At 38.3% G+C, this 15,064-nt stretch overlaps 1 protein-coding gene and 1 long non-coding RNA gene across 3 annotated transcripts; both read right to left on the bottom strand.

The window, feature by feature from the left end:
- Positions 1-676: 676 nt before the first annotated feature.
- Positions 677-1,434, bottom strand: LOC109201100 (uncharacterized). Its single transcript, XR_002061097.2, has 3 exons — positions 1,383-1,434; positions 1,060-1,196; positions 677-972 (listed from the first exon to the last, which is right to left on the bottom strand). It is a non-coding gene; the product is annotated as an uncharacterized LOC109201100 (long non-coding RNA).
- Positions 1,435-3,424: 1,990 nt separating this feature from the next.
- Positions 3,425-14,745, bottom strand: LOC102076246 (uncharacterized). Of its 2 annotated transcripts, none has more exons than XM_025904471.1 (4): positions 13,976-14,745; positions 12,730-12,756; positions 9,216-11,204; positions 3,425-3,468 (listed from the first exon to the last, which is right to left on the bottom strand). In XM_025904471.1, the coding sequence occupies exons 3-4, from the start codon at positions 9,979-9,981 to the stop codon at positions 3,458-3,460; spliced, it is 777 nt and encodes a 258-aa protein (XP_025760256.1). In that variant the 5' UTR covers positions 9,982-11,204; positions 12,730-12,756; positions 13,976-14,745; the 3' UTR covers positions 3,425-3,457. The 2 variants fall into 2 exon arrangements, with proteins under 2 accessions (XP_025760256.1, XP_025760257.1); XM_025904472.1 differs by having other exon boundaries at positions 3,429-3,468; positions 9,246-11,204.
- Positions 14,746-15,064: the final 319 nt, after the last annotated feature.

Consider the following 15,064-nt stretch of genomic DNA (forward strand, 5'->3'; position numbering starts at 1 on the left):
CATTATTTATTCTCTTAAACATTTTCTTTTTTCACATTTTGAGATTGTGTAATTTCTATAAAAAATATGTCTAATAGTGCAATAGATATAGTTATTTAAATGTCCATAATAATGACATGATCATTTTTGTACATCCTACAATTCAAGATTTAGAGCTGTGTGTTTGTATGAATTCAGCTTGCTATACTTATAGACTTAGATATATTAATCCACTATTTACCCAAACAAGTTACATTGTTTGGGTAAATAGATTGGGTTTGTCCTACAAAATAATTATTCAACAATAAAAAAAACCCCACAAAAAACATCTAGACATTAATCCAGAGTTCAGTTTCATATGTCTGATATTGTTTGTTAAATCTGGTGACACAAACACAGTCAAAAATTCATTGCTAGTGTGACATGTGGTCCTTTTTGCCTTTAACCAATGATATGCTGGTTACTTGGACCAGTTTAGTATTTGCTGTCACAGAGGAATGTTAACCATAAATCCAAAAGACAAAACTGAAAAAAATATGTTAATTGCAAACATGTTTTTGCTTAGTAAAAGGACTGAAATTACATGGAAACTGTCATCTTAAAGCCTCATTGTAAATGTCATCACAAACAGATGTTTTACACACAGTTAACAAAGCTCCACCACATCCGATCACTGCATATAAATCTAAAATAAAAAAAATAAAATAATAATAAAAAAATTAACACAAGGGAAGACTTTTGATTTAATAACTAAGCTTAAAATAAGTGTTACCTTTGAATATTTGTGGGAAAAATCTGATACTACCCCAAGAATTCAAAGCCACACTGGAAACGATGACAGGCTTGCAGCCCTCTGTCTTCCTGGAGTGAGGTGCCTGATCAGTAGCAGTGAGTTGACAGAAGTCGGTGTCTGTAAGAGTGGCCAAACACTGATACTGTCCACTTACGTAGAGTCTAAGAAGCTGGAATGCAGGCACACTGTACGAGCTTGTTCTAAAAAAATACAGAAAAAGGAACATTTTATTTGTGTTAAGGCCTAAAAACTAGAAATAAGTTATAAAATGGACAATGTTGAAATACCTTATAGGTGCTGCAGGCCACATAACCAGAATCCAGAGCAATCTCACACTCACATGATGGTGAGGAAAGACATGAGCTCTGCAATGAGGTTTGAATGTTTCAGTTGGGACACTGAAGAACTCAGGAGACAGCAGTACCTGCACAGAGAGACGGAGTAGAAAAAGCATAGATTTGTAATCCATAATGTGAATTAAAACTCAAAAAGTGTCAACAAGTATAATCATTTGAGTGTGGAATTATTTATGCAATAAACAGGATTTAAATTAATTAAATGAATTAAAAGCACTGACATTTTTTTTTTTATCAAAGATAAAGAATCATACCTCTCTCTGCTCTGAGGATCACTGAGCATCTCTGACAGGAAATACAGTTTCCTCAGTATGAGTCATCATTGAGGGTCTCAGAGGTGTGTAGTGTGGCAGCATGATGATGGTCTCCAGATCAGGCAGGAGGTCAGGTGATGGGTGTGTCATCTTCTCCATTGAAGACACACTGGTATGGCAGTTCATAACACAGCAGTCTCCTTGTGGCATGTAGTTATCTGTGCAGTCCAGCACTGATGGATCAGGTTTGGCTCAGCAGTTCATGAAGATGGTGTTAAGATGTTGTTGTTTCAGCTGAGGATGGTGAAGTTTGAAGGTTTTCCCACAAAGGAAACAGGACTGTGTGTGCCCTGTCTGAAAAAATACATCTACAAAACATAAAGTGCTTTTAACAACACCCACCCACCCTCCCCACCCACCCATCTCAGCCCACCCATCTCAGCCCCTAAGTGTGTATGTAATGCTGGTATGGGGTGTCAGTTACTAAATTTAATTAGTGAATCAGAAAGCGGGGGCTACACCTAAAGCCCCCACTTTCTGATGTCTTTGTTTATTAGCAGCTTTTTCCAGCTGCTCAGAGAATTCTGACTTGGCCTTTATCCACCCAAACCCAAACCCACCCGGATAAAGGCCAAGTCAGAAAATGGATGCAGAAACTTTCCATGTATTTCTAAATCAGATTTAATATATATTCTGTAAGCTGTAAAAATGTTTTGCTCTACATAATGTATCATTATAGACATCTCTGGTAGCCTAAAGATAGTTTAAAACTTTTAACATTTTTTTACCTGTAAAACATGATAAGCAAAAACTCATTCATTCCCAAAACGTTTGATTCTACAAAATCTACTATAATCAAGAAAATATAATTTTCTGTTATTATTCATGTGACCCATAATAAATACCTGCATTTATCTGGGATTTATTTATTTACTATTTCATATTTGAAAGCCCTTTGAGGGGAAGCTCTCGTTTGTTGAGATACATACATCAGAGTAAAAAAAGTATTAAAAAAGGAGATGACAATTAACATCCATGAAAAAATGCATTAGTAGATTTAGTCATAACATAAAGCAGATCTCCCAGCTCTGCATGAAGTACAGCCATGATTTGGTGAAATGATTAATAACATTGCAATAAGAAAGGATCTTCTTACAGACAAAGTAGGGAAGACAATATGAAGAAATATGATTTTTCAATGAAAAATCTTTTTCATGCTCTACAATCAGTAAACTCTGTAACAAACATGATCTGTAATTGTTTCAAAACTCACCAGACGACTTCATGATTGGCTGGAGGACAGGACACAAAACACAGGGTTGTGGTAACTGTAATATGTCCTCAGGACACCTGAATGGAGACTGTGCTGTGGCTGAGAAATAAAAATGAGGTCAAGCAGGGTGTTCTTGTCTGTAGTGGCAGAAGTGATCAGCTGTGAATACCCTCTCGACTGAAACTGCTCCAGAATCTGTTTTCTTCCACTCTGTAACTGGTTCTCATTAAAATCTCCACACACAATTATTGGGTGACAGTCCATTATTTCAAGTGAATCTAAAAGACTTACCAGGTTTTGCATGAATGGTGTCAAACTGTAGTCTGGAGGTCTGTACACAACAGCAATGAGCGCAGGGAATGGAGCCTGAACCTTTAACACTAAGAACTCAAGATCAGTGACATTATGCAGATACTGTTTTACCTGAACCTGAAAATGATTCCTCAAATACACAACAACTCCACCACCACTTCTGCTGGCCATGTGAGGAAAGTTTGTGTAGGACACATGTCTGTTGCGTTTGAACATGGTGTAGCCGTCCAAATGAAGACTGTCTGCAACAAAGGAGCCTTGGAGGTGAGACTCAGTGAGACACAAAACATCTGCTAAACACATTTCATGATGACTCTTGATGTCACTGATGTGAGATGGCAAACCCTCCGTATTGTGATGGATCAGTGTAAGAGTGTCAGGTCTGCTGGCTGTTTCTCTGACCTGAAGAAGAGGCATCATTTCCTCAACGCTGGCTTGTCTCATGGTTTGGAGCGCTGCAGTTACCTCGGGATTGGCGTAAATCTTTTTCTCATCCAAGTCCTGTAAATAGAGTCCACTGAGAGACGTCACCCTGCTGAGAGCAACATAAGCCATACCTGGTTCAAAAATGTTCTTCATTGAAACTACAGCTGTCTGTGTTGTAAGACCCTGAGTTTTGTGAATTGTGCAGGCGAATGCTAGCTTTACAGGAAACTGTCTGCGTACCGCTCCTTTAAACTTCAGACTCTCCTCTGCTCTCTCAATGTAAACCAGATCATCAGATGCTGCATTAGCACTGCGGGTGTTTCTTACAGACTGCCGGTTGTCCATTCTGAGCCCCAGTTTAATTATGTGTCCATCATTTTCAGATCTCACCACCTTTATCAGTATACCAAAAGCACCATTGACCAAACCGTTTAGTGTGTCCAAGTTTCTGGTCAGCATCACTCGAGCTCCTTCAGCAACATTCAGGGTGTCGGGTAAATCATTTCGCCCACCTGTAAATGGTCTGTCTCTTCGTGCCATTCTGCCTGTACATTTATCCTTCTGGAAATCCTCTGCATTGATGATTATAATGTTTGAATGAAGCTTCTTGAGCGTATCTGTGTTGTGGGATTCCACATTCTTGTTGGTGGCATAAATGTGTAAGACCTCAGTTGGACATTCTTCTGGTGCAGTCACAGCCTGTGACAACAAATCTCTGTCGCACTGAGAAAGCTCATCTGTCTTTTCTTTGATTCTAATCCTGTTCAACATCTCTGCAAAGGCCACATCATCTTTCTGACGCATGATCTCGGTTAGAGTGATCATCTGAAAATGTTCCTGCCATAGGTCAATCTGTTCTGGATCGTAAACACAGAGAGGCTTAGACTGTCGCACTGGTGGCAGCTGGTAAAAATCTCCAACAGCTAAAACTGACATTCCACCAAAAGGTCTCTGAGTGCCTTTGATTTGTTTCAGTCTTGCATCCACATAAGCAAAAAGGGGTTTTGAAACCATTGAAATCTCATCAATAACAATAATTTCAGCATTAATAAGCTCAGATCTGACTTCATCCAGTTGGTTACCAAGTCCTTGAATGGGTGGTTTCAGACTCCTGGGTAGTTTCAGTAGGGAATGTAACGTAGAGCCATTGATAGAAAAAGCTGCTGTCCCAGTAAATGATGTCAGTAAAACAGTTGGATTTGATATGTCAGCTTCTTCTGCATTAGCAGGCAGTCTGCTCAGGATCTTTGATGCTTCAGAGTGAATACATTTAATCAGATGTGACTTTCCAGTTCCTGCACCACCGTTGATATAGAAGAAAAATGGATCTGGGTTCAAACCACAAACTCGCTGAATACACCAGTCTCTTATAGCATAGAACACGCAGGCCTGCTTCTGGTTCAGATTCTGATACATTACACGTACCACAGCTGGATCGACTGCAGGTTGTTCTCTGATGGCTCTGATCTCTGTTACAGTATCAGACTGACGACTGTAGTCGGGAACATTCTCCTGTTCGTTCTCATCATCAGAATGTCTCTCAGGAAGATTCTCATCACATTGCAACCTCACAACTTCAGATTCAGGAGCCAGATTACACCATTCATCCATCACAACATCCCTATTTTGTTCAAACTCTTCCAGTGCACTCTCAATATCCTCAGAGTTCTTCTCATACTTGTCTTTATTTCTCTTCACAACCCTTTTCACAGACTCACTGTGGTCTGAACATGGAAGTCGCACAAAACCTGAGTTGTAGAAGGACTGATAGGTTTGGAACCCTTGTGGTTTCAGTTCCTGCTCTGATCTGTGTGGAAGGTAAAGTCTCAACAGTCGACCATAATATTGCTCGGGATCTTTTTCTTGTGAGCAGTGGTAATATCTGATTATAGCTGGTTTATCATTCTTTCGCCTTTGTACAAATCCAAGCTGGTTTAGAAGAGGAAGCACATCTTTTCCTTCATTTGGACCACTCACCAACCGGCACAAGGCAGCAAAATCAGCCAGGGACATTTCCTCATATTCCAGTGTCTCAGGTCTGCATTTGTATTTATCACTCAAACTTGTCATCCAAATATTACAGCTGTCGTGTGTTGTGCTTTCCAGGTAGCTCATCGGGCGACTCATTTTTACTGGGTTATCATCTGTTGGTACAAATACAACACTGCGGGAACATTTTTTCATTTTTAGGCCACAGACTCGAGTCACACACTCCTGTGCGCTGATTTCTCTCTTTTTTGAATAAGCCTGCATCACAGCTCTCATTTCATCACATTCATTGACCGTGTTCTTTGCAGAGTTATCAATAACTGTCTTCAGGTATTCAGAGAGGCCAGATTCTTTCTTCGTTATATATTTACAGAGGTATTCTATACATGAATAGGCATTCAATATTAACGAGACATCTAAATTAGAGTTCCAGGCTTCAAGCAGGTCTGGGTTGTAATTGTTGATCCAACAGTCCTTTGGGTCACGTTTCAGAATAAGAGCTGTTTTCTTGTTTATGTCCTGGAGGCATTGTTCATACTCATTCATTGTCAAGTTGCATCGTGACAGAATCTGCTCTATGGTGAGAGAAGCAGCTTCAGGTTCCTTCAGCAGGTTCATCAAAGGCCTGAGTTTGGCTTTTGCAGCTTCAGTGTCTGAATCCTCATCCTGTCTCACAATCATTGTTCTTGTGGATGGCGGTTTTGGAAACCCAAATCTACAACCAGAGTTTACACTCTTAAAGCATGTCTTTGTGTGGTTTTTGCTGTGCTTTTGTAGTTCAGCAACTTTTTTGTGCAGTTCAGGCTGTTTTTCTGGATCAGGGAGTTGAGCTGAGATGTATCTGTCCACAAAGTCACAGACAGTTTGGTCGTCATCCACATCTACTTCTACCTTTTCTCGAATCCACAGCAACATGTGTATATGCGGACTACCTCTGTGCTGGAACTCAACTCTGTAAAAGTAATCAATGATTTCACCAAGGGGCTGTGCAGGAGAAAAAAGCAAATCTCTGAACAAAGCCTCAACACGCTTATCAAACATTCGCATCGTGGTTACTGGATTTGATCTTAGAATTTCACACTTTTCTGACCAGTCCAGGGCTTCAAAATCAACCTCTTCACCTTGCTGTCTCTTTATTGCTTGAATCACTTCAGGCCATCTCATTTCAGCAGCAGAGAAAGTGACAAAGAACTGAGGTGTTCCTATTTGACGAACCATACTGAATAGATCTTTGGTGGTTTTCTGCCAGTAAGCTGGAGTTCCTCTGAGTGGCTGCATAAATCTGATTGCATCTTTATTTCTTACCAGCTTCTCTACTTCTGTCTTACTTTGTAACATTCCTGATGTGATTTTGCGTCCATCTTTGGTCATAGTTTTACCTTTCCTTAGCTGTATTGTCATGCTGGAATTAGCCAAGTGTATTTCAGTGACAAACTGTGAGAAAAACAGGTAATTTGTATCTTTAGCAAATCTTGCATCAATGTTGAAAAGCCTTGACTTGAAGTAAGCACTTGGTGTGAGTTTAAGACGTCTCTTTTCATCCAGTGTATTCTGACCAGTAGGAAACTGCACAGGAAATGCCATGGCTTCCAAATGAGGAGTTCTGAAGAAGCTAACAGGACTGTTTCTTTCTGCAGGTGTCACACAATATGTGTTATCAGTGAAAGAGAGAATCTCTTCTGAAATGTCTACAGGCTGCAGGCAACTTTCTAGAGCAAAACCTCCATTGTTCAAATCACTTTCTGGTTCCTCTGGATTTTGTTCCTCTGGTTGTTCATCACAGGATTGCATATCAATATCTTGTTCACTTTCAGACTCAGTTTCACACAAAAGGGCATCTTTTTCATAGTTGTCAATTTCCATTAAATCTGCTTCATTATAATCATCACTTGCCATGCTGGCTTCATCACTGCTGTCATCATCAGGTAACGTTGGATCACAAAGCAATGCATCATCTCTGATAACAATATCTGTGTACTGTGGATGAATTTGTTTCAGTTTACGCAGGGCTTGGATCAGTTTAGACCAGGTGACAGTCTGGAACAGCTGATGGCCTTTGTAGCACAGTCGTCTTTTCAACTTGATCCTCATTATCTGTGATTGGTTTCTGAGCCGAGGCAAACAGTCAACTGTTTCTTGGACCTCAGATGGGACACACACCACATTACCACGTATGAGTCTTTGTCTGCCCTTTGGAAGTGGAATAATCTTTGCAAATGGGATGCATTTGGCAATCAGATGTCTCTCCAGAATGTTGAGATCACACAGTTCAGCTGGAATATCCTGCAGATCTAAACCATTGACAGCAGCAAGCCTGGGCATGCGTCCACTTTTGAGGGAACTGTGACACGTGTGACAGATATACTCCTTTTTTCTCTCAACAGGAAAGCTGCAGTGATCATTACATGCTTCATCACACATATGAACAAATTTACCAGTTAGACACTGCTGAGCTACAGTTTGGTGTTTTGAGTAATTTGTTCTTTTGCAGATTTTCACCTGATTAGGAAAAGAAGCTTTTAGACAAACAGTACAAACATAAGATGGTGCTGACTTAATGTTGGATCTGAAACGAGATATGGCCTCATTCATTAAACTGTTATCTGGATGATACGGTAAACTTTCAGCTGGTCGATGCATCTGACGATATTTTCTTTTTATTTTCATTACACATCTAATGTTATGCATCTGTCTAAAAGAAGAACTGTTCCAATATTTTACTCTCATTCGTTCTCTCATATTGTCCTTGTGTTGCTGCTGAAATTGTCTCTCTTCTCCATAACGTTTAGTGATGTAACTTTTTTTTTTCTGTCTAAATTCTACACTTTGTTTATATAGGTTAGAAACATATGACCTCATGTAAGCTTTATGTTTCTCTCTGAATTCAGCACAAGTTCTGTATGTTCTTGTTATTCGTTCCTTCTGCTTTTCTCGGAACATGGGAGATTCTCTGTATGTTCTTCTTATTCGTTCCTTCTGCTTTTCTCGGAATAAAGAATCTTCTTTATACATCCTTATGACACGTTCTCTTTTTCTCTCTCTAATTTTAGCACTATCTCTATAGATTTTTCTCAAATGTTCTCTCTGTTTCTCTCTATATGTAGCATTGAGTTTATACAGATTATTTTTGTACACACTCTTTTTCTTACTGTGATCAGAATCATGAGACTTTCTACTAGAATCTTTTTTCTTTGTCTTAAAGCTTTCATCAAAAGTGTACATCTGTCTTTCTTTCTTCTTCTCATTTTCCTTTCTCTGTGGTAGTTTTTCTTGGACCAATAGTCGTCTCCTAATCTTTCTCCTTTGCTGTTTAGTACGCTTCAACAGTTTATGTGAGAGTTCCTCTGTTGTCTTAGTTAAACAGGAGGCAGTGTTTAAATCATTCTGAGGAACAGAATCTGTTGTTACCTGAGTGTCTCTTACAGAAGATGCAGAGGTTTCTATTTCTAAATAATCAGAAGGACAATTGTTCAGCTCAGCAGCTGGCTCATTTGAATAATCCACTCTGGATGACATCACTTCAGTAGCTAAAGTGTCGGTCACAGTTTTCTGTGTCTGCTCAGTGGATTTTGGGGTTTCAAATTCAGGTTCATTTAAAGCTGGTGCTGGAACACTTGTAGCTGTTTGTCTGTTTTCATCAGCATCTCTTTGGTCAGCAACGTTTTCACTGTGGAACTCAACAGGCTGTAGCTCATAAGCGCAGGTTGATGCGATGCTAAACATTCGGTACAAACGTTTGATCCTGTCAATCATGTCGTTAAGACGTGTGAATTTTAACACAACTGCAATTCCACCACTTACACCTAGCGACAATGGCATTCCTGTAGACTTACGTGGGTGAGGGTCAAAGTATGCGTATTCACCTGAAGTCAGCCTGCAAACTGCGATGACTGTTCCTCCCATGACTAGCAAAGCGTAGCGAAACTCTGAAGCCAAACACTGTAGTCCCTGTTCAAGGCTCGGAAGATGATCTGTACCATCGAATGTGCCGTAACGAGCAAACTGAGACATGTCCACTTGATACTCGTGTCCGCGGCTGGTGACCACTGTGGGAAGCTCATCGCAGGCTAGAAACACGCTGTTCACAAACCTCTTTCTGGCATCTGAATACACGGCATGGCCTTTGTCCAACACACGGTTAAGATCTGCTCTCGTAATGAATTCATCCTCATGCAAGAATGATAGGAAAACCAAACTGTTAGCCATGCATTGCTGATTCCGGTACTTTCCATACTTAGGAGAGGCCTGGCTTCGGGACGCACAAACGCTGCTCACTCGTGGACGACTTTCTCTGTTTGTAACCTGTACATGAGATGGTCCTGGAGTTTCTCCATCATGTTGCATTTGCACAGTTACCTGGGGTTTAGTCTGTCTTACTTGTTGCACTTCAGCCTTTGGCACAGACACTGAACGAACACCTCGCTTTACCACATCTGCATAAGATACTGCGGCTGTCTGAACGCTACTCTGCACTTCTGGACTGGAAAAAGTTGTGACAGACACCTTTACCTGCTCACCACTCTGAGACACATTTACCTGCTCTTTCTGCTTTTGGCGTCTAAGCTTCTGAGACTGCGACCTTTGACCTTTCCTTGGCATTTTGTTAAGTACAAACTACACCTTATGTGTATTTCTACACAAATATAAACAAAACTCAATCTGGAAAGAGTGAAAAACTTTTAAGTCTTCAAATTGCTATCAAATCTGAGAAATGCAAAATTATTCAAATGTTCTTATGGATATGTAAATGATGTAAAAGGCTGACTTAAATCCAAACTCAATATTAAAGATATTCAAAGTTCTCTGAAAACACTTGGGTCAGTTTTATTGTAGCTTTTTCAGAAACTGTATTTTTTAACCAGACTGGTTAATGATTAGATCTATACTTCTGTAACAGGATATTTAGAAATCACAACAATCAACAGGATATAATAAAACTTCTGGCTCTTAAATAGATTTTATGTAAATCTTTCAGATATCTAAAACTTAAATCAACTATATGGAGCTGTGGTGGTGCGGTGATCAGATGACAGGCGATGAGGATTCTTCAGCTGGATGTTCTGCAGCAGTCAGGAAACAGGAAGTCTGGGACCTCAGGGCAGCTTCTCAATGACAATTGTGACTGAACACTTACACTGAGTAATAGAAATGGGTTTGAATAACAATAGTATTTATATATAACTTACTGTAGTCAAATGTTATAGTCAATGAAACAGACTTGAAAAATGTATTCGGATCTGATTTAATATTTATGTGAATACAGCAGCCTGAATGTATGTATTACAAAATAACCAATTATCTCGTTACAGATAAGCCTTTAAAAATGTGTATATTTTATATAATTTATCAAAGTAATTGCACTATCAATGTAATGCCAAGTCAAAACTATAAATGTGGGGCTGTGTAAGTAGTTTGTACTGTAAAATCTACTGTACTGTAATTCTACTACTGTATATTCAACTTTCTACTTGCAATTTCCAGCAAAATTAGTAGATATGAGAGAGTTTAACAACAGGAAAGAAGGAGCAGTGAGAGCAGAGATCTCTCAGATTTCTGAAAACAGATCGACGAAGTTGTGGTAACTTCAATTTCCAAAAACTTGGTTTCTTGTCAAACTTGGTTTCTTGTCAAACTTAGATTTCTTGTCAACACAGGTTCAAGCTTGTCAAAATTAGATAGAGCTCATGGCGGAGAAATGATAGAAGATAGAATGGCTTGTCAAAAAAGATGGAGCAGGGAGAGGGAGAGTGATAGGACAGACTGAATTTGCTTGTTAATGGCTTGTCAACGATAGAGGGAGAGGGTTTTCTGCAGCAGGTCACCTGTAAGACAAAAAGGGACTGGAATTAGGCATATTTCCAATAAACATGGCTTTCCAGTATTTTTCGGACTATAAGTCACACTTAAAATTCTTTAGTTTTCTCAAAAATCAACAGTTTACATTATGTGTTAATTCTGGCTGTGCTTAGTGACAACCCAATTTTATGTGCTACACGGCACTCAAACATCTGTCAAAATGTTTTAGTATGACTTTGGAAAGCTTTAAAGCTGCAGCGCTTGATGGATTGTTGGAGCATTACAGCTACAGTAGTCAGGAGCCTCGCGGAGTAATTCGTATTGTCCTTAAACATAATGTTATGGTGTGTGTATGAGGACCTGGCATCTGTTTAGAGACATGCGTATGAAGCAGATTTCAAAACCGATCAATCCATGAAGAATTTGATAGATTTGTGGAATAGGACTGAACAGAAAAAGATAGTGTATTGTTATGTGTTACCACTGAAAAATGTTGAGAGTTACTGTGAATGAGTTGAATAGTTTGAGTTATCTGAATATTTGGTTAGCTGCATACGCCTTATAATCCGAAAAATACAGTACATACAGGGCTTTACATATTGAAGAGTTCCACAGTTCATTATTGGACTGATTGAAAATGCTCAAAAATGGTGGTGGAACTATTCTAAAGAAAGTTTTACATTCTATTAACACAATAAAAACAAACAGTGTCTATAAACTTAAACCAAGATATGCTGCTACAATAACCTACTGTAAATATCATATGGTCCAACAAAACCTACACACAGGTTAGAGCAGACAGTTTCAGGCCACCTATTTAAAATTTATGCCACATCACATGTTCCTTAATCACCAATATTCTAAAATCCCTGTTTCTGTGTGTACTTACCTGGGACAACAGTACATCATAATATCTGGGCACACAGAAACAGGGATTTGAGATCCGTTAACATAAAAGTAAACAATACTTTACTCAGTATGACTTTTGGCAAAATGAGAAATTTGGAGATAAAGCAGTTTCTACATATTTCAGTCACATTTGGGGTATGTTTAATACACAGCCATAAGCACTCCACTAAATCTAGGACGTACTTATAATGGCTGCTTTAAAGGCCTAATTAAAAATGTAGTATGATGATAATTTCTTTATAGATCATTTAATCATAAAATACAGAAATGAGTGCTGTATCTGTGCTTTAGATTTTTTCCAGTCATCAACAAAATCTTTAATTAAAAGACTAATTCAAAGAGCAGTTTTCAGACAGTGACTTAATTTAATGAAGGGAAAGAAGCTTTAGAAATCCACAAGGCTCTATTTGAAGACTTAATTGTACCTAAACTGCTGTTCATGAGCTGCTCTAATGTGAAAAAATATGCGCTGCTACAATAACCTACCGACCTCTGTAGGTCTGGAAATGTTTACACAGACTTTTCTAGGATTTGATGACTTTTGATAATCACAAATAGCTGTGCTCACTCACAGCACTACACTGAATCTCCTATGATGAGAAACATTTCCCAGCACTGCACCTCAGAAAACCCTTTACTTACCAGACTTGAGACGATCAGATCAGCAGTCTAGAGAAAGGAAACAATTCATCAGATCACTGTTTGATGATTCAGACTGTTGAGCCTCTTCACACACAATCCAATTTACTGTGACACAAATTAACTAGTAAAATCCTCAATTACTTTAAGCTTTTTTAAGTTTACTGTAGTCTAAAGAGGATATAATTGAACTGCAGGGTCTCACATGGCTATAGCAAGTGTAATAAAAACATTATTACTACAGAAATGCAAAGAATAGGCACCAATATTTGTTGGCACAAGTGCAGGATATACCAAATATTTCCTACACAGAAGCCTTGTGGCTCCAACATTTTCTACAACAGGTCAGAGCTAATAAAGTGTGAAAAACCAAAACTTTTAATGTCCTTTCAGGTTAAAAACATTAAATACAAAGTAATTCTTGAAATCAGAAGCAACAGAAAACCTCATCATGTTTTGGTTAGTGTGATATGAATATGCAAATCCTAAAATACATGTAAATATTGACATGTTACAATAACAGAGGTGCAGAATGTTTTGTGGTTAAAATTAAATGTCTTAAAGTATTACACTAAAAATTCCTTTCATTGTACCAGTTGCTAGGAATATTTATATATGTTGCAATGTCCCTTTTTGGCAACATTTCTATTTAATTTTAAAACACATTATATTCACTAAATAAGTAACAAACTAATTAGACACACTGGTTGTAATGTACCTAACAATGTCCACTCACACCTCTGGTTCTCTTCGTTTTTATTATTGTTAAAGCTATTACTTATACCAAGTCAGGCAAAATACTTCTACAATGTTCTGACTTTAATGTAATACATCAGCAGAATTTGAGAAATAATATAAATCAATACCTGTGCAGCTCTTAAGTGTTTGAGCCACCACTTATACTGACTCCCCTAAAACACTTTAATTGTTTTGTCTGCTACTTAAATCCACAAACATAAGGAGAAAATGAACAACTGTATAAAGACATCTGACATTTAACTGTTTGGATTCATTAAGCCATAAAAAATTTAAAGCAGACATAAATGGGCTATTAAACTTCAGGGACATTTTCAGGGACAGTCCGAGGTCCTGTGTGGGGGCTTTGCTGCCACAGGTCACAAATCCTGTGTTTTTGCCAATCAGTAAATGGAAACATATCACAAAAAGTCAAACTACTGTATGTAAGTCGTCAAATGTGCTACACAATGCCAGGTTCATACTGCTTCAGTTACAGTCACTGTTTACTTACCAGCAAAGGCAAAACCAAAGATCTCTTTCATTCTGTGTAACAAAAGACAAAGCACAAAAATACAGAATGAGACAACTCAAATCAGCATCAGAGTCAATACTACATAACTCTGTGTAGTCCAAAAGATTCAGTACACTTCTTTGTTTACCACAGCAACAAACAACTCACCTCTTTTTTTCTACACCTTATTAAAGATTACTGTCTTCATTAAGGTAATATGTGGTTTCATCCATTTGTAATAAGCCACACAACTTTCTCAGTTATGTGATAGCTCTATTAGTTTGGTGCTATTACACAGTAGATTTAATAAGCAATGTTTTGCTACACCTAGCACTGCACAAATTCTGACATCACAATTTCAAAGCATGAACAATCATAAATGAAAGCTTGGATGATATATTTGTAGGCTTCAACATTTGAGTTGGTCTGCATTCAAATTCTGCTTCCTAAAAATATTATCTGCACACAATATCATTTAATATGCTGTTGTTTTAAATATCTACATATCATATTTATAATATTAATGGTGCACTGCTGCATTTTATTTATTTGAAGGTGGCCTTTTTTAGATTTCATTAATTTTTCACAAAGTGAGAAGTTAAACAGAGCTGCAGGTGTAGGATATAGTTAAAAAACAACCTGCACAAACAAGTGTTTGTTAAACAGTTCTTAAAATTTAACAAAAAAACTAAAATTAATTAATTTAAAAAAACCTTCTTCTTGTTACGAGATGTTATTATTCTTATATTATGTGTTTTATCCTCACTCTGTCTCTGCCTTCTGTTAATTAACCCACAACACAAACACACACCGGCACAGGCACGTGACTCTTTTTCTCCCGGCTTTCAGTCAGAGGCGGTAAAATGGCTCCTTTGAAGTTGCCGACCCTGCTGCTTCAGCAGCTAATCAGTGCTTCTAAAATGGCGGCTCATTACCTTACAACCTAAAGAGTGAGGCCGTTTTAACTGACTGATTTGTGAAGAGGAGAAGTAACTTCAGCTTCCCTAAGAGACTCAGAAACACTAACACACCGAATGAACCAAATACAACACAATAACTGTATTAAACAATCAAATGAACCATATTCAT

Source organism: Oreochromis niloticus, unplaced genomic scaffold, assembly GCF_001858045.2.
Source record: "Oreochromis niloticus isolate F11D_XX unplaced genomic scaffold, O_niloticus_UMD_NMBU tig00001866_pilon, whole genome shotgun sequence".
Lineage (NCBI taxonomy): Eukaryota > Metazoa > Chordata > Actinopteri > Cichliformes > Cichlidae > Oreochromis > Oreochromis niloticus.

Bases quoted from the DNA above. Each gene is read 5' to 3' on its own strand.
- LOC102076246 (XM_025904471.1), bottom strand. From the start codon at position 9,981: ATGCCAAGGAAAGGTCAAAGGTCGCAGTCTCAGAAGCTTAGACGCCAA.